General features: G+C 43.1%; 1 protein-coding gene across 1 annotated transcript; it reads left to right on the top strand.

The window, feature by feature from the left end:
* Window positions 1-1510: 1510 nt before the first annotated feature.
* Window positions 1511-20233, top strand: DHTKD1 (dehydrogenase E1 and transketolase domain containing 1). Its single transcript, XM_084205697.1, has 17 exons — window positions 1511-1673; window positions 3357-3512; window positions 3951-4162; window positions 5786-5980; window positions 6976-7245; window positions 10030-10201; window positions 11733-11931; window positions 12761-13073; window positions 14139-14223; window positions 14834-14973; window positions 15342-15492; window positions 16407-16513; window positions 16787-16951; window positions 17326-17408; window positions 18893-19062; window positions 19580-19665; window positions 20016-20233. Exons 1-17 carry the CDS (start codon window positions 1514-1516, stop codon window positions 20115-20117), a joined length of 2766 nt encoding a protein of 921 aa, XP_084061823.1. The 5' UTR covers window positions 1511-1513; the 3' UTR covers window positions 20118-20233.
* The last annotated feature ends 2690 nt before the right edge of the window (window positions 20234-22923 follow it).

Genomic DNA, 22923 nt, shown 5'->3' on the forward strand with positions numbered 1-22923 from the left:
TGTATGGACCACATGTCCACTCTCCTTCGGTCACTGTATCCTTTTGCCTTCCTTGCAGCATTAAAGGTCATTTATTTTTATATTTTTCTCCCACATTGGGTTTTATAAATATGCATAAACCCAACCATGCAGGCCTCAAGGAACACAAGTGGCCCCTCTCAAGAACTGTGAATATCATAAAATCCCAGACCAACTGGAACTGATTCAGTTCTGAAATCCAGTTCCACCTGTTCCAAAGGCAAATACCATGGTTTGATTTGGACGAAAAATGCTCTTTGATTTCCTCATTGTGAAGGCTACAGGAGGAAAACCAAGCCTACGGACAGGGAACTTGCCAGTATCCCAGACTTGCATTCACACAAAGTTTGCAGAATTACAGAAAAGTTGAGATTGGAAGTGACATTTAAAGATCATCTGGTGCAAGCCCCTGCCACAGGCAAGGACACCTTCCACTATTCCAGGTTGATCAGAGCTCCATGCAACCTGTCCTTGGACATATCCACAGGTGAGGCATCCACAACTTCCCTGCACAACCTGTTCTGGTACCTTGCCCTGCTCATAGCAAAGAACATCCTCCCAATACCTAATCTAAACCTACACTCTCTTGGTTTGAAGCCATTCCTCCTTGTCCTGTCACAACATGCTCTTGTAAAAAATCCGTCTCCATCTTTTCTTGAAGACTCCCTTCAGGTACTAGAAGGCTGCAATTAAGTCACCAAGAAGCCTTCTCTTCTGCAGTCTGAACAATCCCAATTCTCAGCCTTTCCTCATAGGAATGGTGCTCCAACTCTCTCATCATCTGGGTGGCCTCCTCTGGATTTCCTCCAACAGGGCCATGTTCCTCCTATGCTGAGGACCCCAGAGCTGGATGCAGCACTGCGGGTTGGGTCTCACCAGTGTAGAGTTGGAAGGGAGCTCTGCAGATCATCCAGTCCAACCCCACTGCCAAGGCAGCGTCACCTGGAGCAGGTGATGCAGGAACACATCCAGGTGGGTTGTGAGTGTCTCCACAGAGGGAGACTCCACAATATCCCAGAGCAGCCTGTCCCAGTGCTCTGCCACCCTCAATGAAAAGTTCTTCCTCATGTTGCAGTGGAACTTCTTGGGTTTTATTTTATGGCCATTGCTCCTAGTCCTATTGCTGGGAACTACTGCAAAGAGTCTGGCACCAACTTCTTGGCACCCACCTTTGAGACATTTATTGCATTCATGAAATCTCCAGACTGAACAGGCCCAGCTCCCGCAGTCTCTCCTCACAGGAGAGATGCTCCAGAGCCCTCCTCATCCCTGTGGCTCCGCTGGACCCTCTGCAGCAGCTCCCCGTCTCCCTTGCGCTGAGGAGCCCAGAACTGGCACAGCACTCCAGATTGCCTCGCTGGAGCCCAGAACATCATGGGCTTTCTCGTTCCGTTCGGCACCGCTGGAGCCCCAGAGCGCCCCCGGAGCTGCGGGCGCCGCCCCCGGGTGTCGGGGCGGGTCCGGGGGCGGTGGCGGCGGCGGGGGCAGCGCGGCCATGGCCATGGCGGCCGCGGCGGGGGCTCGGGCCGTGCGCTGCGCGCTCTGCCGGGGCGGCCCGAGGCGCTGGTACCGCACCGAGCGCGGCGTCTACGGCTACAAACCGCGGAAGGCGGCGGGCGGGCGGGCGGAGGAGCAGCGCGGCGCCGGCAGAGCAGGTCGGACACCCCCGGGGCCGCGGCGGGGGCTGCCCCGGAGCGAGGCCCGGGCGGAGCGGGCGCTGTGGGATGCGGCGTGTGTTGTTCCCGGCGGGCAGAGCGCGGAGCAGATCCGCTCCGAGAGCTCCTGGCTGTGCTTTCTGCAAGCCTGGGGTGCCGGCTCCGCTCCACGGGCTGAAGCGGCTGTGCGAGCACCGATTGCTGAAGTTTGCTCAGCGATGGGCTCTCGGAGAGTTCTGCTGCTCGTACAAGTACCGCTGCCACGCGCTGTCATTTTCCTTTTGTATCATGGGGCTTGAACTAGGCGCACTGAGGGTGGTGACAATGAACAGGTTGTCCAGGGAGGTTGTGGATGCCCCAAGCCTGACGGCGTTCAAAGCCAGATGGGATTTGAGGAGCCTGGTTTAGTGGGAGGTGTCCCTGCCCACGGCAGGGGCGTTGGGACAGGGTGGTCTATAAGGTCCCTTCCAACCCCTTAACATTCTAGGATTCCATTATTAACTACAGGTAACTTTCTCCTGTAGCAATCCTGTGTTGCTTTTAGCTCCGTTTTACAGTGCAGAAAGGTGATTTCAAGCAGAAAACTCTTCTAGGTAGGAGTGTGGTGCTTGCATTAACTTTACTCTGGCTACTGGTAGGAGTTAAACCCTTTGCCCAGGAGCAGGAGTGAAACCAGCTTGTAGCTCCTGGACACTGAGGCTTGTCACAAAGTAGCCTCCTTGTTAATGATTAACATATTTTTATGTAACATTTTAAAAATTGTGTTTGAACGGCCTCCTTGATGAGAGCATTGTGGGCACTGTAAGCCTTATGTCTGGGTTCTGTCCCTTTGTTGTAGAACCCAGTAGAGAAAAGGGGCTGTTTTGAATGGGTTGACAAGTGTCAGAGAAATAACATTCTGCTATGGTCTGAGAATTGCATTGTTTTGGAAAACAAAAGCCTTCAGACCTGACTACTGTCAGTGCTGCGTTTTTACCAGGATGAATGCTTTATCAACTGGTTCATGTCATACATTTGTAGCAGGTTGTGCTTGCAGTGTGTTTTATTGTTTGCAGTTCATCAGCCTGGTCTCTGGCTGTGCTCAGTGACAGTAACGTGTGTGTGACCTCTCAGCTGGTCAAATTCTGCCCATGTCTATAAATTTTACCTCATTTGGCTCAGCACATGCTCTTGGCTACTGCAGACAGACTTTGTGGGGTTTTTTTTGAAGTCATGGGACCTGAATTATTGTTAAGACCCAATCCTCCTGTCATTCCAGCAAGGAACAAGGAAGCATAAGTGATAGGATTGAGTTGGCTTGGGAAATAAGACTATACACTGGTAATGTGCTGATCTTTGCTTGGACGTACCTGTTTGTAGTGGTTTTGGTTCACTACTGTTGTAGAGAGATTCGAAGCAAAATGAAGTAGCTTTGCATATGTTTACAGGAGCATAACCTATGAGGGGAACTGTGGGGGAACTCTAGAGTGTACTTGCTTGAAAATTGCTTTGGGGAGCAGATTTAGCAGTTTGCTGATGGGAGCTGTTGTGGGGTAATAAGGTAGAAATAACTGCATAGAAAAGCTCTCTTTCCAGCCAGAACCTTGATGGTTGCCAGCAGACAAAACATTCCTGTGTTGATGCCGTAAGTGGATTTAATCTGAGCATGTGTGTGATGCTGTTCTGCTTTCTTTTTGGTTTTAGTTGACCATGCTCTTGCTCGTTTAATAACTGCCTATGCTGAACATGGCCACAAAGCAGCCAAAATAAACCCACTGTTTGCTGGCCGAGCTGTTATGAACATGGTACCTGAAATCCAAGAGCTGGCTGAAGTTCTTCAGGGTCCTCTTGTTACTACAGGTGAGTTCACAGCCTAACCACAGCAAATTCTGTTCATGGGTGATTTTTTGAGGGCCTGTGGCCTTTGTGGAAGAGTCAGAAAATTGTCAACTTCAGCATATATATGTCTTGCAGAAATCATAGTGCAGTGAGAGGCTGCCTTCTAGCATCTTCGGAAATCATGAAAATTTGTGCTTGTTCTTACAGCTACTGAGGTTAAACATTAATTTCTTGTGTTACTGTAACATTGTATGATTTACCACAATACTTAACACTGTGGTGAAGGTTTGAAAATTCAGGGGCAGAAGTCAAGAATTGTCTTTTCTTGTCTCTCTTAGAGCCTTGCTGCAGCCTTAGACAAAGGAGGGAGGTCTCTTTTATTGCTTTTTTTTCTCCAAAACAGGCCTTAGTGCTTCTCCTCCTCCCCCAAAGTGACTAATAACATTTATTTCCCACCAGGACTTATAAACATGGGAAAAGAGGAGGCTTCTGTAGAGGATGTGATGGCTTATCTTGACCATATATACTGCGGGCATATTTCCATAGAAACAAGCCAGCTTCCAACTTTGGAGGAGAGAGAATGGTTTGCTAAAAGGTTTGAAGAGCTAAAGCAAGAAGCATTTACACCTGAAGAGAAAAAGCACTTGTGCAAACTGATGCTGGAGTCCCAGGTACTTTGTTCCCTGTTACTGGATTGTAATATTTCATGGAGGCTGTCATGGATCCTTTATTATTTTGGACATGATTCATGCAGAAAAAGAACAATCACTGTCCTGAAAGGCTTTGACAGTGTGCAGGAGGAAGAACTACAAGGTTTTGCCTGAAGCAGTGCAATGCAGGAATCTCATTGGAGTTTGTTGCTGAATTAACTTACCAACCATTACTGAAATTATGATGCTGTAAACCCATGAATAATCAGTCTTCAAAAGTGATATACTCTTAGATTAATGATCTGACAGCTCATATTAAATGTTACTGATGGGACCACAAGGTTGAGCAGAGCTCTGTGAAATCTTGTGCTCTGGCTTAGCTGTTCTGTGTTTTCCTCTCAGCCTCATGCTGATCTCTTTTACTGTCCTTAAAGTATGCTGTCCCTCAAGGTTTTGGAAGAACAAATCAGAGTTGGACTGAGGGTGCTATCATATAGCACTGGCAGATGTGGTGCTTTTCACCAAGGAACCTTTGTTCAATGCCTTCTATAAGGAAGTGAAATATTTATGCATTTTTGAAATGTATAGAGAAAATTTATTCCAATACTTCTGTACTGTTAAAAGTTTTAATTTTTTCCCGTTTTCTTCCCATGTTATCCAGAATGATTGAAAGGTAGAAGAGCTGTGAAGGTTGGAAAGGTAGAAGAGCAGGATCTGTGAAAGTGTCCCTGTTTCCAGTTTTCCAAGTGGAAGGAGTGTTAATGTAACATTTACCAATGACTGAACGGAAGTATATGGCCCACTTTGTATTTTTATAGCCTCTTTGGCAGTTAGAGGAATTTCATGGTGACACAGGAGGGTGATACTGGGACCCTGATGTGCTCTACTTTAATTTCAGTATGACCAGAACTATACTAAGAGTATATCATTTAACCCTGTCAGAAAAAGCTGCTTTTATATGTGACCAGTTTTGTACACATTGTTCCTTAGAACTGAATATTGCTCAACTAGCAGTTGATTCAGATCTTTGGGTGTGGCCTAGTGTTCCCTTCTCAGTTACAGACTTCATTTAGTTTCTGTCTTCAGTTGCAAAAACTAAAGAAATTTCCAGTGCTTCCAAAACTTGGTCACTTAGAACTTTCTAGGAGGTGAATGGAGTGAAGTGAGAAGAAAATGAAGTAAATACAGATTCATTTATTTTTCTTCTCCCAAGCATTCTACCTATGTAATAAGGACTGTGTCTAATGTAAATCAAAATGAAACACTGCTTTGCTAGCACTTTGTCTCTCAAGATCATTATGGTTTATACTGTAAAAGAACACCATTCCTGAATTTCCACCTAAAACGGGTAAACTACCAGGGAATTTGTGAATTGATCTGGTGTTAGAATTCTTGAAGCACCTTCCATGTGAGACAGAGAAAGTTTGGTCCTCAATGCAACATTTTTCTAGTTAGAGCTGATTTTTTATAGTCATCATAGCTTCTGGTCTCAGACTGTGTGGGTGGAGAGTGAGCTGAGACTTTCCAGGGGTATGTTTAGATTTATAAGCCTCAAGAGTATAAACATAAATTATATTTCAATTTTATAAACAGAAGGCTGCTGCTTAAAATAGCCTAATACTGAAATTGTCCTGTTTTTACCAGGAGTTTGATCACTTCTTGGCCACCAAGTTTGCCACAGTGAAACGATACGGTGGTGAAGGAGCAGAGAGCATGATGGGCTTCTTCCACGAGCTGTTCAGGATGTGTGCGTACAGCGGGGTGACGGATATCATCATCGGAATGCCTCACCGAGGGAGGCTGAACCTGCTCGCAGGCTTACTTCAGCTTCCTCCTGAGGTACGTGCCATGGTTTGAGAACACAGCTGTCTGCTAAGGAAAGCAGGAGCCTCTCTTGAAATGGAAAATGTAAACCCCCTCCCTGTGAATTATTTTAATTTTGAAGTTAAGGGACTCTAAGACAGAGATATGGGAGTAGGAATAACAGTTCTTTTATTGGAAAAATTAAAAGTAAAAATGCAGTAATACAAAACAGCACTGACAGAGTCAGAATAGGGCCTGACACCCTGTGGGTCAGGGTGGTGGCAGCAGTCCCATTAAATGGTGGCTGCAGCCCTCCTGCAGTGCCAGCTGTGGCTCTGTTGGAGCAGTGATCCTGTAGCAGGGTGGAGTTTTCCTCTGGAGGTCCAGGGGTGGTGGAGATGGGCCTGGTCTTCTTCTGGGTATCCAGTGGAGAAGAAAGCTGCTCCTCTGGGAATGCAGCGGGAAAAGGCTGCCTGTGTTGTTCCAAATCCCAGATTATATCCAGGTAGGAACTCTTGGCTCCTCCCCCTGGACGGAGCATCTCCCAGTGGGATGATGTAATTTTATCAGCCATGCAGGGACACTCAATGGCCCATGAACAGAAGATAACTCCCTGGAGGATTGGTTGTGGAAGAGATAAAGAAACTGCCCAATTAACAGAAGATAACTGCCCCACCTCTAACAGTTGGCAATAGAATAGACACCTCCAGCTACATCTTGCAACCTAAGACACTAAGAGATTTATAATCTCACAGACAGCTGCCTGGTTTGCTTGCAGCAAAATAAGCCCCCAAAAGTTTGCCAAAGTTGTAAATGCTGGAGCAATAAAATGTTACCTGTGTGAGAGTGTTCTCCCTTCCTATCAACACTTCAGTGAACTGTCTGCAGGAGACTGTTAAAAGAACTCTAATGAAGGGGTTTATGTTCTGCTACTTAGAAACATCCTTGCAATTTCAGGAGTAGGAGAGAGTTTTTCTTTCAACCTGTCAGTGAATCAGAAAAGGGTTTTAACCAAATCCGTTTCCCTGCAGCTCATGTTCCGCAAGATGCGTGGTTTGAGCGAGTTTCCAGAGAATTCAGCAGCCATTGGGGACGTTCTCTCCCATCTGACATCCTCTGTAGATCTGGACTTTGGCTCCCACAGACCTGTGCATGTCACCTTGCTCCCCAACCCCTCACACTTAGAAGCCATCAACCCAGTGGCCGTGGGCAAGACGCGAGCCAGGCAGCAGACTCTGCTCGATGGCGATTACTCCCCAGAGAGTTCTGCACAGCCTGGGGACAAAGTTATTTGCCTGCAGGTATTTTGCTCACATATTGTAATTTATATTTGTAAGACTTGCTAGACTAGAATGTGAACAGGAGTGTACATAGAAATATGAAACAAAACTGAGTTAATGTATGATGTCAAGAGCTGGAATCTTCTTTATGGAGAAAGAGGAGTGCTAGGAAGATCTCCAGGTGGCATTTGTGATGATGCTGGCATTTAAATAATTGCACTTCTAAGATTTCTGGATACTGATTCTGATACCTCCCTTTATTTTGATAATATTCTGCTTGAGAGCCATGTGTGCCTTTCCTCACTTTTGCATTTAAACTGCCACTGGAAGCTTTTTTCAAATTAATGGGTTTGGAGAAGAGCTGTCAACAAGGCTGCAAAATGTTCAGGAGGATTTAGAATTTTGTCATTTTGTCGTGGTACTGTTGAAGACTTTGCTGGAATTAGTTTTTACTCCTTGAACTGACTTGTATAGCTGTAGAAGCAATCCTAAATAGTTCTTGGTAAATTTTCTTCTCTTGCATTGAGTTCAACTTGGAAAAACAAGTGAACTGAACTCTTTTAACATTTTAAAGCCAAGAGTAAAAACAAGTTGGGTAGAAATGTTCTGTAAAGTATAACAAACATGAGGAAGTTACATGTAGGAGTGAAAACATATTTCAGTTAAAAAAATATTTTGCTTTTTTCTGGAAGGATGGGATATTGTGAAAAATCAGACATGAGAATGCAAAATATTCTAAATTGGGGTTCTTAGTTTTTTATTAAAGGAAAGTCTTTAGAGCTTGCAAGTGTAGCAAACATTTGCTGCTCAATGTGCAGCAAAAAAAAAAAAGATGTCTCCATCTTTCAGTGCAGGTATTTCTTAGTTTGAGAAGATACTCTTGTTTCTTTCTCATAATGGTAGATCTTCACCAGATAGTAATGAAAGTACTATGAGTCTTTAAACAACAATTCTTCAGGATAAATGGATCCTCCCTATCCAAGAAAAATCTCAGAATTTGTGGGGGTAAGTGATAGGGAGGACTGCATAGCAAAGAAGAGATACATTTGATTCTGTGCTAAACTCCTCCATGTTAGTCAACTGCTTCAAAGTATTCCTAAAAGGAAGAAAATGTATCAGCATTACTTGTGATAGTGTCTTTAATAGGTACACAAGTGAGATTGAAAACAGGCAAATTTTTAGTTCCAACTGTTAACTGCTTTCATTCAGCTAATTAGGAAGAAAGATGAAAGCAGGCACCTTGTGTTTCAGAATCTTAGTTTGGGAGTTTGACTTTGAACTCTCTGGTTTTACAGTGCTTTCTCTGAGAAATATAAGTGTAGACACTCTGAACTGAGGTTTATACTGGCATTTTCTCTCTTCTTCCACAAGCCTCAGTACCAGAGCTTGAGGGGAGAATGACTAAAGATCAGTTAAGGTGCCACTGTCAGTGGTGAGCTTCATAGTCCAGGGTCTCAAGGTCTTCTTTTAGCTTTTTGCTAATGCAGCCCAGAGAAAAATGTGCCCTAGCAAAAACTGTTTCCATTTTTTTGGTAGAATAAGTAAAATCCTACCTGCATCACAGGAATTGAATCCTCTGGGGTTGGAGATCCATATGAACAGTCTTGTGTAGTTGGATAGTCACTGCATTCAGGCTTTAATACTTTGGGATGTGCTAAAAGCCATAAAGTTTTCTCAGATGTTTTAGGATCTTCACTCAAATGCTATCACTGAAATATTTAGCCTTCTTAGGCAGCAGAAGAAGCCAGGAGGGAAAGGTGAAAACCCAACACTTCAGGAGCAAGTGTAGCATGGTAAGGGATAGAGTGGGGATGCTGGCTTGTCTCTCTTACAGTAGTTACCTTTGTTTTGCTGTGATATATCTTAAAAATCTGTATTGGAATGGTATAAAAAACCCAGTGCTGCCAGATAAATGGTTGATTGCACCTCTGTTTTCTTGGTGTACTTGCAGAAGTCTCTTAAGGCTTGAAACCACTATTCCATAGCTAAAAAGCAGAACTGTCATCTGGTTGCAATAAGGAAGTACATCAGTCTGCATAGTGACTTTAATCTGCAAATGATTGAGTCTGCATTCTGAGGAAACTGTCATCATATTCATCAAAGGAGAACTGTCTCCAATTTCAAAACATTGAAATGTTAGATGGTACTCACTCCAGTACCTCTAGCCTTTGTTGGAAACCTGGCTTGGCTATCACAGTATTCTCTCTTCCCCTTCTGAACTATTTTTTTATTTGCAGCATTTATTTGCTATTGCTATTTAGAAATGTAACTAAGAACTTAGGTTTTATTTCCTTTTGAAAGTTTTTGGTTTGGAGTGCTTTCATGAGGGTAATTTTCCACTTGTTTTTCTGTTCTTGTCTGTTTGGTAAGGTGGAAATGGGCCCAAGTCCCAGTTCACCAGCATTCAACCTCAGCAGAGGTGTAGTGAATGCTGTGGTGAGTGGCTCCCTTTGTTCAGGGGTCACTGGCTTGCCTCTGCTGCAGCTTTGCCATAGCCAGGAAGCTTGCAGCCACCTGGACACTGGTGGGTCACTTTTAAGGGATTATAGGTCAGTTCCAGGTAGGGATTACATCAGGCATTCATGTACATATGTTGGCTGCTATGACCTTGTGTTAGTGATAAGGCTGCATAAACTCTCAAGTCATGGAAACAGTATTCTGAGAGGGATTAAGAAGTGAGTCCAGCTGGAACTGTCTGTTCCATGCACCCAATTTAGGAGGTCTTACTTAATGAGTTATGATTTTGATTTTGCTGTTCCTCCAGTGTTTCCTAATGAGACTTTTCCATCTTCTTTCCTGATGTAGGTTCATGGTGATGCTGCTTTCTCTGGGCAAGGGATTGTTCCTGAAACACTGACCCTCTCTAATCTACCACATTTCAGAGTTGGTGGGAGCATCCACTTGATTGTTAATAACCAGCTGGGCTATACCACTCCTCCAGAGCGAGGAAGGTCATCTCTGTACTGCAGTGACATTGGTAGGTAGGGTTGAATCACAAGGAAGATTGCCAGTTGTGTCAGAAAGGATTGTTAACTGCAGTGTAAGCTGTGCAATGAACTTTTTTATAGCAACTGCCTGTCAGCTCGAGGGAGAGATTCTCTCCCTAGAGAGAAACTCCAGTTTCATGGTAGAGTAGGAATTAAAATTATTATTATTATTCTCTCCTACTAGCAACAATTCAGATGCTAAAAATATGCCCTCCTCTATCTGCTTTATGGCAAAGACTAAATATCAAGGGAAAATCTTGTCACATTTTTACAGGATGTGATAAAATAATTGCAAAATTTCTGTGAAGTGTTTATAATTCAGTTTCTGTCATATTATTGACAGCTTTTGAAAAGGTATTGCAGTGGAGTATAAAACAGATCTATTTTAAATATATCTTGTTAAATTTCATAAAAATCATATGTGTGTTTTCTGAGCAAGATTTTTACATCACATACTCCTCCATTTGTTCTGTTTGTTATCATGTGTGCCTGTTGAGCTTTCAATTTAAAGATGAAGCTCGAGACCTTTCAATGCCTGAACCAGAAGCTTTGTTTTGGACTGATCTTTCTTCATGATGAACAGATGTATTACCAGGAAGATCAGAGACATAGTAGTTATCTTGTATATGTTTCCTATAAGTAAAAATATACTTTTATGTGCTTTTGACCTAACATCAAGTGTTTGTCTTATGGGTTCATCAAACCAAACAAGTAGATTCATTAAATCTGGTAAGGTAGATAGCATATGCTATTACTGTTTTACCTGGACTGGTTTTGTGTTATGGATTGGTTTTGTTTGGGTTTATTTTTTGCCTCCATCCTTAGTTTTCCTTTCTTCTTACCTGTCAGTGAGGAGGGGCTGTTATGTAGTTGAGCTTTAGTATTTTGCTAGGGAGGAAAACTTGACGTGAGCCAGGAATGGCTGAAGTATCTTAGTTCCCAGAATTCGGACAGATAAAGTACAAAAGCAGCACTGTTGCTTGCAGCCAAATTGTCATACACAAAAGGGTGTTAAGATATTGAAATTTTACAGTGTTCTCTTTAATGAAGAGATTTTTCTGCCTGGAGGAGCAGTGGACAGAATAATACTCCCCACTAATAATGGAGAAAGTTGCTTTTGGCTTGTATGAATTCCTAGTAGAGACCACTTAGGATAAGAAGGAAATAAAACTCAGTTTCTGTTTGAAAGAGAAGCAATCAAGTAGTTCTCTCCCACTTTCTGTACACTACCAGATTAATGTGATGCAGGAACTGTGTATAGAAAGTCCTCTGGGAACAAAGTGCTCGTAAGGAAGTTGTGCTCAAACTGACAAATACAACAGGTTGGGCTAATTGCAGGTTCTCTCAGGCAAGACTCCTTTCCTTACCCCAGCTCTCATCACAAAGAACATCTTTTTTTGATTTGTTTTTAATATACTTACTTCCCATGGGTTGTCTGTAGTTTCAGCAGAGCAGGTGTGTGTGTGCTTTCTTTGGAAGGGGTTGAGTGTGATTGCTGTTGTGTTTTGAATCCCTGGGCAGGTAAAATCGTTGGAAGTGCAGTCATCCATGTGAACGGGGATGATCCTGAGGAAGTTGTCCGTGCCACACGGCTGGCTGTGGAGTACCAGCGCCACTTCCGCAGGGACGTCATTGTGGACTTGCTGTGCTACAGACAGTGGGGCCACAATGAGCTTGATGAGCCCTTCTTCACCAACCCCAGCATGTACAAAATCATCAGGTAAGGGTTGCACCACCAAAATATGTCTGCACCACCTCAAGTCTTGCTGCTGCAGCAGAAGTCTCTGTGTGAGATCCTTTGACATACCCACAGGTCTTTATGTAAGGTGCAGCTGGACTGTCAGCAGCCCTTGACTACAGTGTGAGTCTGATAATAAGATGTTTATGGGCAATCATTACTGTTGGCTCTTGAATGTGTGGCTTGGTGCTTTTTGGAGAACAATCTTGGACATAGCTCTTGGATTTCAAATTTGTGACCACTGGTAATCAGAGGGCAAAGTTGCCTTCTGTGTGCCAAGGGGAAGTGTGCATGTTGTGGGAGAATGGGCAAGAAGCCACTGTGATACTTGTCTTGTCTTTGCCTCGTCCTGATGCTTCCAGTGGGAATCATCTTTATCAGCATTTAAATGTATACAAATTCCATCCTTATCCCTGAAGCAAAACACACAAAAATTCACTTGCCAGTGAATTCTGGTATTTTAGGTGAAGAATTTATGGAATGGTTGCCTTGATTCTCTCCAATGCAGAAATCCTACTGTGAATTTCTCTGAAGAATATATGCATGGTAGCACAGAGGGTATTTTGACTTGTTTTTACCTGTAACTGCCAACTACAGCACTTTCACTTTTTTAATAAAGGGCTATAAAACTATTATCTTTTTGAAAATGCCAGGAAATTGAACTTCATGTGAGTAAGAATAATACACCAGGACACCATTTATATGATTTTTCCATGGTACCTGATGACTGTAGTAAGGTGGTATTTCCTTGTTCCCCTGTGACACTGCTTTGAGGCTGAATATCTGTGGGGTTTGATTCCCTCCCTGGCAGATCCCGTAAGAGTATCCCGGACACGTACGCAGAACACCTCACGGCTGCTGGGCTCATGACTGAGGCTGAAGTGGCTGAGATCAAGACCACGTGCTATTCCAAGCTGAATGATCACCTTGCCAACATGACTTCGTACAGCCCACCCCCTACCAACCTGCAGGCTCACTGGAAAGGCCTTGTGGAGCCTTCTGCCACAATCACCACCTGGGACACGGGCATGCCTGTGCCTCTGCTGCAGTTCATTGGGGCCAAGTCTGTGGAGGTGCCCCAAGAGCTCCAGATGCACAGCCATCTCCTGAAGACCTATGCTCAGGTGAGTAGAGCATCATGATACTTCTGATGCCATGGCTCAAACCTGTTACAGGAAAAAGTCTAAACACAGCAGGGTAGCCAGTTCAAGAATAGCATGGGTATTCTCTAGGAAAAACAGCTCACTCTGTTTCAAGGCTGAGATGATGCCATTTTTCTCCAGTTTGGAAGAAAGATTTTTCCCCCAAGTCTGACCATGTACTTTAGTTTGTTATTTCAACAATATTTTATTGCAACGAAGAGAAAAGCTTATAGAAAATACAGTTTATTATTCTTACAAATAGAAAGAAACTATTATGATGAGTTACTAACATTTATATAGTTGGTAATTAGAATGAGTACTTTGTAAAGGAATGACTCAGAAACCTGGCAATAGTGTACACAGTTTCTAAAACCAGTAGTGAGTGTTTTATTATTTATATATATAAACACTACACAACATGTGGCCTAGTTTGACAGTCTGGGTTTGATAGCTCCTAAGCTGGTGTTTGGTTTGGATCAGTTTGGGGCTTGTGAATGTTTCCCTTTGATGGATGATGAGTGTGTGCAGGTGTCTGCTTGGCAGCCAGAGAGAGACTGTGAGTATTTCAAAAGACTGATGTTTTTGTCTTCCCAGCCCAAGGCAAGAACTCTACTGCTCAGTTTGATCATTTGTCTGCAGTTCTGCAGGCCAGAACAGGGAAGAGTTCTGGAGACTGAAATACTTACATCTGGTATCTTTCATCACTGCTAACCAGACAGACCAGAAGTCTGTCAAGACTACACTCTGTGCTGTGCTAAGATTTTAAATATTTTCCAACTAGGATTACTTAATCAGTGCACAGATTGTTGACTGGGAGGTGAACACATGGATCACCTATGGTTCTGTGGTCCTCAGGCAACCTTCTTTAGGAGGTGCTGAAATAAGAGTCTGTGTTTTAATGCAGCCTAAGCTGGCTGCAGGAATATAGCATTTCTCTCCATAGTGTGTTGCTTTTTTCCTAGCTTCTAATATTAGTCTGTGCCACTAAAAAAGCTACAGATGGAAAAAGACAAAACAGTAATTTTTTCTTCTTCTTTATTTGCTTAGTCAAGAGTTCAAAAAATGGAGGAAGGAAAAAAGCTGGACTGGGCAACAGCTGAAGCTTTAGCATTTGGTTCTCTGCTGAGCCAAGGTAAGAGGCAAGTAGACAGGAGACAGTAAACTGTTTTTGCTTTAATGTCAATAAAGGATAACATTAGATTTCGTAGGCGTTTCTAAGTAAAAAGATTGCTATGATTTATAAATTTGACAATTTGCATGGTCTAAGAGAAGGTAAATATGAATCCTATGTGTCACTAATACACTAATATTTGTAGACTGAGTCTTAAATATCTTCAAAGAGCTGTAGCTCCCTCTCACTTCCCAAAAACATTTGTGCATAGAGCTGAGCAGAAGCAGTGCAGCTGACATCAGTGTGTCTCCCAAGTACTTTGTGTGCTTTATGCTATTATTTCTTCTCCCTCCTCTCTAGCCTGAATTCAAATCCCCATTTACATATGATACAGAATGCACAGTTTTTTTGCAGTTTGCTTCAGTAAATTGAACCATTTTACCTAAAATAATGTTAGAGCATCTGTGTGCTTGACAGTTGGAGCTGTTGCTGGTTAAGAATTGCATCTCAGATTTGATGTTGCTGATGAGGGGAAATACAAAAAGAGATATTATAAGAGATAAAATTATGTCCTGCATGTTTTCTTTTTACATAACTTGCTGATCTGGTGTTGTATTTATTGCTTGGCAAGGGTTTAATATCAGACTAAGTGGACAAGATGTTGGCAGAGGAACCTTCAGCCAACGACACGCGATGTTGGTTTGCCAAGAGACAGATGATACTTACATTCCTCTGAATCACATGTCCCCAGACCAGAAGGGTTTCCTAGAGGTAGGTTCTGTAGCCCACAAGACCACCTTCTTCAAATTGTGCTGAAACAATGCATTTTTGAAAGCTGCTGAGACATATGTAGGCCTAGTGTATGTTCTGGCACACCCCAGATACAGGGACATAAAAACTGTCAGGGCATTGCTATTCTTTGTCATAAATTACAACTTTGATAAGGGGGTTTGCTTTTCCTTGAGAGATCAAATGTTATTCTTTTCCCTTCAGTGCCTTCATTCAAAAGCAAAAAATCAGTGCCTATCAACTGCCTTTAGGAGTGTGTGTTGTCAGCACTGTTTTTCTGGTTCTGATGCTTCTTAACCCTTGGTTGTCTTCTTCCTCACCCACCTCTCCCAACAATTTCCTTTTGTTAGGTGAGTAACAGTCCCTTGTCTGAAGAAGCTGTGCTTGGTTTTGAATATGGAATGAGTATTGAGAGCCCTAAGTTACTGCCAATTTGGGAAGCTCAATTTGGAGACTTCTTTAATGGAGCTCAGATAATATTTGACACTTTCATCTCTGGAGGTGAGTGTACAAGGAACTAATATATTTAAGAATTAATTATTTGTATTATATACATTTTTAGAAAATCCTTCCTCTTTCAAGTAAAAAGACATGTTGTGCAAAGAATTGTTTTTTCAATGAAACATATGAGCTTGCATTTGAGGTCCTAACTTCTGTGCAGCTTTTCTCTAAAGATAGTACATCTAAAATGAAAGACTCCTTGGCAGAGTACAGTCATTACAAAAGGACAATTAATTATACTAATGGCCTTTCTTCCCCCACATGTATTTTACTGTGTGTATATATGCCTGGTACCTTTACAGGCATATATACACAGGCTGTACCTTTCCTTTGTGAAGCATCTGAAAAATTCCTGAAGCAATAGAGAAGAAAAATAGTGATTATTTAAAAGAAACAAACAAAAAACCCCACAACACCTTACTAAGTGTGACTCTTAACACGTTTTTTGAGTGTTCAGATATAAAACCTCTGTAGTCATAGATGGAAATTCAGAGGCCCTCATATCCCACCCAAATTCTGGATTTGATTGTAGTCTCTTGTATAGTGCAGGAGGTTTGGCAGAGCTCAGGGGAACGAGCACTGCTGTGTTAACCAGGATTGGCTCACAGGATGCTGCTGGGATCACACCTGCAGAGATGAAGTTTTAAAATTTCACTGAGCCATTTGCTCCATGTGGAGACTTAAGTCTTCTGGGAGCCCAGAGCTACCTGATGATTTCAGAAACTTCAGATCACCTAACGTGTTATTTCACTGTAAGGAACCTCAGGACAAAATGCCAGCAGCATGTTTCAGACTTGTATTTAATGACCTGGAAATTGGTTATTCTTTTTCCTGAGCAGTTTGTGCAAATATGTTCTGTGGCTTTATGTTCTGTGGAAATCATCCTTTCCTTCCTCCTCATTCTGTGTTTCTAGGTGAGGCTAAATGGCTTCTGCAGAGTGGGATAGTAATTCTTCTTCCCCATGGCTATGATGGTGCAGGCCCTGAGCACTCATCCTGCCGGATGGAACGGTTCCTACAGGTACCCCCACAGCTCCCAGGGTCACACATCCCAGCACAGCACTGGCAGTCAGTGCTCTGGGAGCTGAGTGTGCTCCAAGGAGGCACTTCAGACACAATCTTACCAGTTCAATGCTAAACCCATTTCTTCTCTGAAGTTGTTGCTCTCTTGAATTTGGATATTTACTAATCTGTTCCTGCACAGGTCAGTGTGCCTCGTGTGCCTGGATTCTTTCTTGTGTTTTAGTCTCACTGCTTGCATTTGACCAGGTATTGCTGTGTTCCCCCTGTACAGATGTGTGACAGCTCAGAAGAGGGTGTTGATGGTGACCAGGTCAACATGTCAGTTGTGCATCCCACCACCCCTGCACAGTATTTCCATTTACTCCGGAGGCAAATGGTCCGAAATTTCAGGAAACCTCTCATTGTTGCTTCTCCCAAAGTGTTACTCAGGCTTCCAGTAAGCTGAAAAATGTCCTTCCTCTTTATTTTTTTTCCTGTTTATCCTCTTCTGTGTTTCTTCCCCCTTTTTTTTCTTCTCTTCTGTGTTTTCTGATTGCTGTTTTGGGGTCAAATCAGTGAAATTTTGCCTGTTTGGGGTCAAACAGGTTGAGGATTAAAGCTGGGTGGAGGTGAGCTAGAAGTAGGGTTCATTCCTGGCCTGATGGTGTTCTTGGGAAGTTTATCATCCCACTTTTCACTGGGAATAGGAATATGAGGGAGAGGGAAGACTGTGTATTTTGTACTACCAAACTCTGTCTCAGTATTCTTTCTGACTCTGGCCTGAGGGAAAAGCAGCAAGATTTGGTAACTTCCAACTCTTCCCCCATGTAGGCTGCTGTATCAAGTTTTGAAGAAATGGCCCCAGGGACAACATTCAAGCCTGTCATTGGTGACTCCTCAGTAGATCCTAAAAGGTAGCTCTGCTTTCTTAGAGAAGAAGCTCAAAAGAGATGTCCTGTCCCTTTCTCCTACCCAACAGCTCAAATTTGAGGTGATATGAAAGAGGTGAATTTGAGGGGAAAATGTTTTATGATAGGTTAGTTTTACTTCCTCTCCTTTTCCTCTGGTAGCTGTTGGTAGTTACCACATCTGTCTGCAAAGCAGTGAAGTATTTAGGCTGTCACCCCCTGGCCTCACAGGGAGTTTGTGACTGTAGTTACCAACCTGATGGGGCCAATTCTGCACTATGCCCATTAGCTGACAGTCACTGGAGCAGCTGTGACATGATTCACAGAATCATAGATTTGTTAAGTTGAAAAAGACCCTTAAGATCATCAAGTCCAATCTTAGCCCAGTACTGCCAAGTCCACCACTAAACCATATCCCGAGTGTCACATCTAAACATTTAAATACCTCCAAGATGGTGACTCCACCACTGCCCTGGGAGGCCTGTTTGAGTGCTTGGCCCTTTCAGTGAAGAAATTTTCCTAGAGTCCAATCTAAACCTCCTCTGATGCAACTTGAAGCTGATTCCTCTTGTCCTATTGTGTGTTACCTGAGAGAAGAGACAAACTCCCACCTGGCTATGACCTGTCAGGGAGTTGTAGAGAGTGAAAAGGCACCTCCTGAGCCTCCTTTTCCCCCGGCTGAGGCCCCTCAGCTGCTTCTCACCGGACTTGTGCTCCAAACCCTTCACCAGCTCCGTTCCTTGTCTGCATGGGCTCCAGCTCCTCAATGCTTTTCTTGTCATGATTGGCCCAAAACTGAATCCAGAATTTTTGTTCTGGGGCTGGAACGCCTGAGCTGATGAGGTGAGGCAATAACAAAGTGTGTGTACATCTCTCTACCTTCAGATGTTACAGTGAATCCTGTTCACAACAACCAATTCAGCCTTAATATTTTTTCTCCTTATCTGCTGCTTGCCCCAGTAGTACCCAAGTCTGAGCCTCCTTCCTCTTTGCTTCCTGACCCCCAAACAAAATGCTGGAAGTACCTTAGCATCTTGGGTTTTTTAAGTGGAATGGCGAGGCACAAAGGGTGTAGTTTATCTTGTTGCTTTTTCCAGTCAGATTAGGCAGCCAAGACCTCTGTGATTGCAAGAGGGTGAAGAGTCTCTCCAGCAGGCAGTCCTGCTCTGGCATGGCAGAGAATTGTCCTCTAGCTTTGACTGGGTGTTTGATTTTTACTAGTCAGAGCTAAGAGAGAGCAATCCCATTGTAAGGTAACTTTCCCAGAATTACTGAAGAAACAGGACTCAAAGGTTAATTTGCCAGCTGTTGGAGGGAGTGGGAGAAGGGAGTGGGGAAGGGAAGGCAAGGAAGAAAAAAGATGGTCTAGGGAAGCAATTTAGCTCTTTGAAGTTGTCTAGTTTTTTTGGTTGGATGTGTTCTCCCAAGCTGTTCTGCATTAAGTTTCTGTAAAATACTAAACTTGGAAACATTATTTTTTATTTTTTTAGTGTCACCCAAGTGGTGCTGTGTTCTGGAAAGCATTTCTATGCTCTGGTGAAGCAAAGAGAAACAATGGGAGAGAAGCAGCACAGCACAGCTATTCTGAGACTTGAAGAGCTCTGTCCTTTCCCCCTGGAAGCTCTACAGCAAGAGTTGAGCAAGTACAGCCATGCAAAAGGTCAACCCAGCTTCTACCTTTGTGTTTCTAGTCTCTTTGAAGTACTGAACTAAATCTGTTGCCTTTTAAGATGAAGAGCTGTAGTGGCTTTTTCCTCTTTGTTCTCCCCCTCATACATCCAAGTGTTTCTGGAGTGGGATGTTTCAGAAATGTTTATCACTTGTGTTAAAAGAACTCTTTTCTCTGCTATTGTTAGCTTCCAAGAAGCAGCACTGAAAATCAGAGCAAACCATTTGAGATATTTTTTGCATTGGTTTTTGCAGTCCAGTCTTTTTAGTAGCTTTTGAAAACAGCAGTAGAAAAGCAGAATATACACACAGTATACCCTAATGGTGGACACACTTTGGTTTTGAATTCAGTACTGAGCTGCAAGGGAATTAAGTCTGGCATGCCTTCATTTCAAAGGTAGTGCCAAGACAAAAAAACTAGAGGTGCTATAAAAACAAAAAACTGTCTTTCTTTCTCTGCTGAAAAGATAAATATGTATGTTTGTTATGTACCCTTATCCTTCCTTTAGTCTTCATCTGGAGTCAGGAAGAACCACAGAACATGGGTCCATGGTCCTTTGTGTCTCCACGGTTTGAAAAGCAGCTGGGGCTTAAGGTAAGATGTCCCCAGGGTGTTTTAGTCTTTAAAATGAAGCTTGAAATTCTCCTTGAATGTAGAATTTTATGGTGTTTAACAAAAAACCTAATCTTGATTCCTGAACCAAATGTGTGTTCTAATTTCAGCTACTTCTGCTCTTTATAGCACCATTGGTGAAGAGCAGGACTGGAGCTTTATTTTACATGGTGTTCAGTCAAAGTAGGCAGGATAATGAAAGATCCCAAGTAGGGGAGTAGGAGGAGAATGCAAAGGTGCCATTTGTTCTGGCAGATCATGCACTGTGGCATCAGGACCTCGAGATGTGATTCTGTTCTTCATTAATCATTTCTCCACAATTTAAATTTCAGCTCCGTCTTGTGAGCAGACCTCCTCTACCAGCCCCAGCAGTTGGCATTGGAACCCTTCACAACAAGCAGCAGGAAGATGTTCTGACCCACACATTTATCTGAGTTTTCAATGGATGCACTGCTCCTGATGTCAGTCATGTTAAGTGCCTCCTGCTGTGAAGAACAAAAGTCAGATCCTGAAGACTCTTAGTTCTCCAAAATGAAAAAAAAAAATGGAATATGTTGGGGAATACCTAACAATGAGAAGTGCCTGTTACTCCTGATACTTTTTCTCTTATACAATTTTCTACAAAATGTCTTCATAAAGTTAAAAATCCAGTCCAGGGGACAGATTAGTGAGGTGACTGTGGAATACCTTAAATCATGCTGCTTATTTGCACTTGACAGTTTCCTGGGATGGTGCATGTGTGGAAACAGGTTCTGTTTCTTCTCTTTCTACAGAAATGTTAGTACTGCTTGATCAAATAAATGTTTCCCCATGCCTGGGAATGAGCCATTTCTATAGCAGAATGTTGTGGATTATCTCTTTTTTCTTTCCTTGAGGACCAGGAATGCAATGTTGTGGCTGTTGGTGCTCTTCTCAGTGTATGAGTTGTTAAAGCAGGATTTCTGTTGGGGAGACCATGCAGGACGGCTCCTGAAGGCTTCAGGCACCACTGTTTTTCTCACCCTAGGGTGAGAAATCCCAAGGAATGGTTTCAGCACAGCTGTCATCTGGAGAAAGGAAAGAAATCAGTCTTTATTGAGAAGCAAAGGATAAAGGACCAAAACATTGAGGTTAAGTGGGAGACTAATGAAACCAAATGGAAGACGGGCATCAGGCTGACCCCAGTGTTGACTGCCCCACAGCAGCATTCCCACCACCACAGGATTTCTGCCAGTATTTTTCCTTTCCTGGTTTCAGGGTGAAGTTGGTACCTCCTTGCTCTTCTCAGTTACCTGTGCAAGTAATGCTTAAGTAATCCAAGCTCACTGTGAGCTAGAGACATTTCTGGAAAGAAACAAGTGGGGTTTAACCAGACCCAGCACTTGTAGATGGAAAGTCATGGTAGGTGAGAAAAAGCAGATCACAGGCAGGGTGTGCATTCACTTGGGGAGACAGCTCCCAAATGAATCTCTGAAGCCTGCTTTAGTATTTCATCCTAGTTAATTGACATATTCATTAACCCCATATGACCCAGAAGTTACCTCTGTTTTGTGATGTTTCACATCACTGCTTTAGCACGTCCATCACATCACATCCTGCTTTGCTCTAGCGAACTTCACAACCTCCTGCACATCCTGAACAGCTTTATCTAATCAAGGCATATTCTGCTTTAAATTTCTGCTGATAGCTAGAAAAAGGAGGCTGAAGAGTAACGTTGCTTTGGCTGCAGCTGTAGCCAAGGAAGCTGTAGAGCGCAATCACCAGCCTTGACTGCACACTGATGATTACATAAACCCACAGTTTTAGTGCACACAAGGGAAGAGCAGACCCCATGTTTTGAGTTTCACGTGGCCCAAACCTGACCTTGTTACACACCATTCCCTCACAGGCTGTGCAGGTCTGGTTATCCAACCAAATAAAGGATGCTCAAGTGTTCTGACCCTGTTTGATCCTCCTGGTGGGAGATGAAGCTATTTCTGTAGTGCTGCTTGGCTCCATGCCCCCTGCCCCATTGCTGTGCCACAGAGCTCCCCAGGGATCCTGGGGTAGGAAGGGAGAGCTTGAGCATTTCCTCAGTCAGCTGACACAGACTGCCTGCAGAACACTGCTCTTGCATGATGGACAACAGCTCCCAGGATCAAGGCAAAGCACATGCTGACTGAGGGGCTGACACTGCAGTCCTGCACACTGCTGGATTGCTTTTGCTTTGGGGAAAAGAAAAGCAGAAATTAGAATAGAACCATAGGATATCCTGAGTTGGGAAGGACCCACAAGGATTGAGTCCAGCTCCTGGCCCTGCACAGGACATCCCAAGAGTCACACCATGTGCCTGAGCTGCTACACAGGCTGAGTGAGTGGGTAACAGAGCAGGTCCCAGTCCTTTGTCAGGAAATTCAGTGGGTCATGAGCACAAAGAGAAATGAGCCTTTATCTGCTGTTAGATAGCAAGGAGCTAACTAGAGAGAGAGAGAGAGAGTTACAGCATTTGTTCATTATGGTGCGTCAGGATTTTCAGAGAGAAGTGCAAGACTAGAAGGAAAAAAATAAAGATGGAGGAATGAGCTCTTAGGTTGAGCAGTTCATTAAAGGCAGCAAAGCTCTCAGAAAGAAAACACACCAGGAAAACGTATTAAAACAAGTATTTTAGTACCTGTGATGTGAATTTAGATTGAAAAAATACAGTCTGAACTTTGAAAAGTTCTGAACACAGTGGTATTTTGAATAAGCAAAGAAAACAATACTGCATTTTTATTTTTTTGCTTCTGTCAGTGAAGAAGGTGACATAGAAACATTTGTTCAGCACACCTGAAGTGATGTATCTGTGCCAGTATGGACTGAAGAAACCTCCTGGACCTTTTATCAATCACCAGTGGGCAACAGAGCTGGGAAAAGTGAGCAGCGGCCAGTGACTTAGAGACTGGAGGGTTTGCTAACAAAACCTGTAATTTAATGAACTTCTCAAATAAGTATGGCTAAAAACCTGGACAAAGAGTGATTACAAGAAACTTCCTGAAGCTTAGCTACTAACCCAGCTATTATTTGGAGATGATGATCTACAAGTACACTGCCAAGGACGGTAATCATGGGCATTTCTCAGACTGTAAAAGAACTCTAGGTGAAAGTAATTGCTATGGAGTTGCTCATTAGTATTTGTTAAATTATGAGTATATAAAACTATATGAGTATAAAAAACTTTTCTAAGTGATTTCAGATAAGGGAAGCTACGGAACAAAGTTGTTTGGTATTGTAGCAAGGTCTTAG

This window comes from Fringilla coelebs, assembly GCF_963513975.1.
Source record: "Fringilla coelebs genome assembly, chromosome: 5".
NCBI lineage: Eukaryota > Metazoa > Chordata > Aves > Passeriformes > Fringillidae > Fringilla > Fringilla coelebs.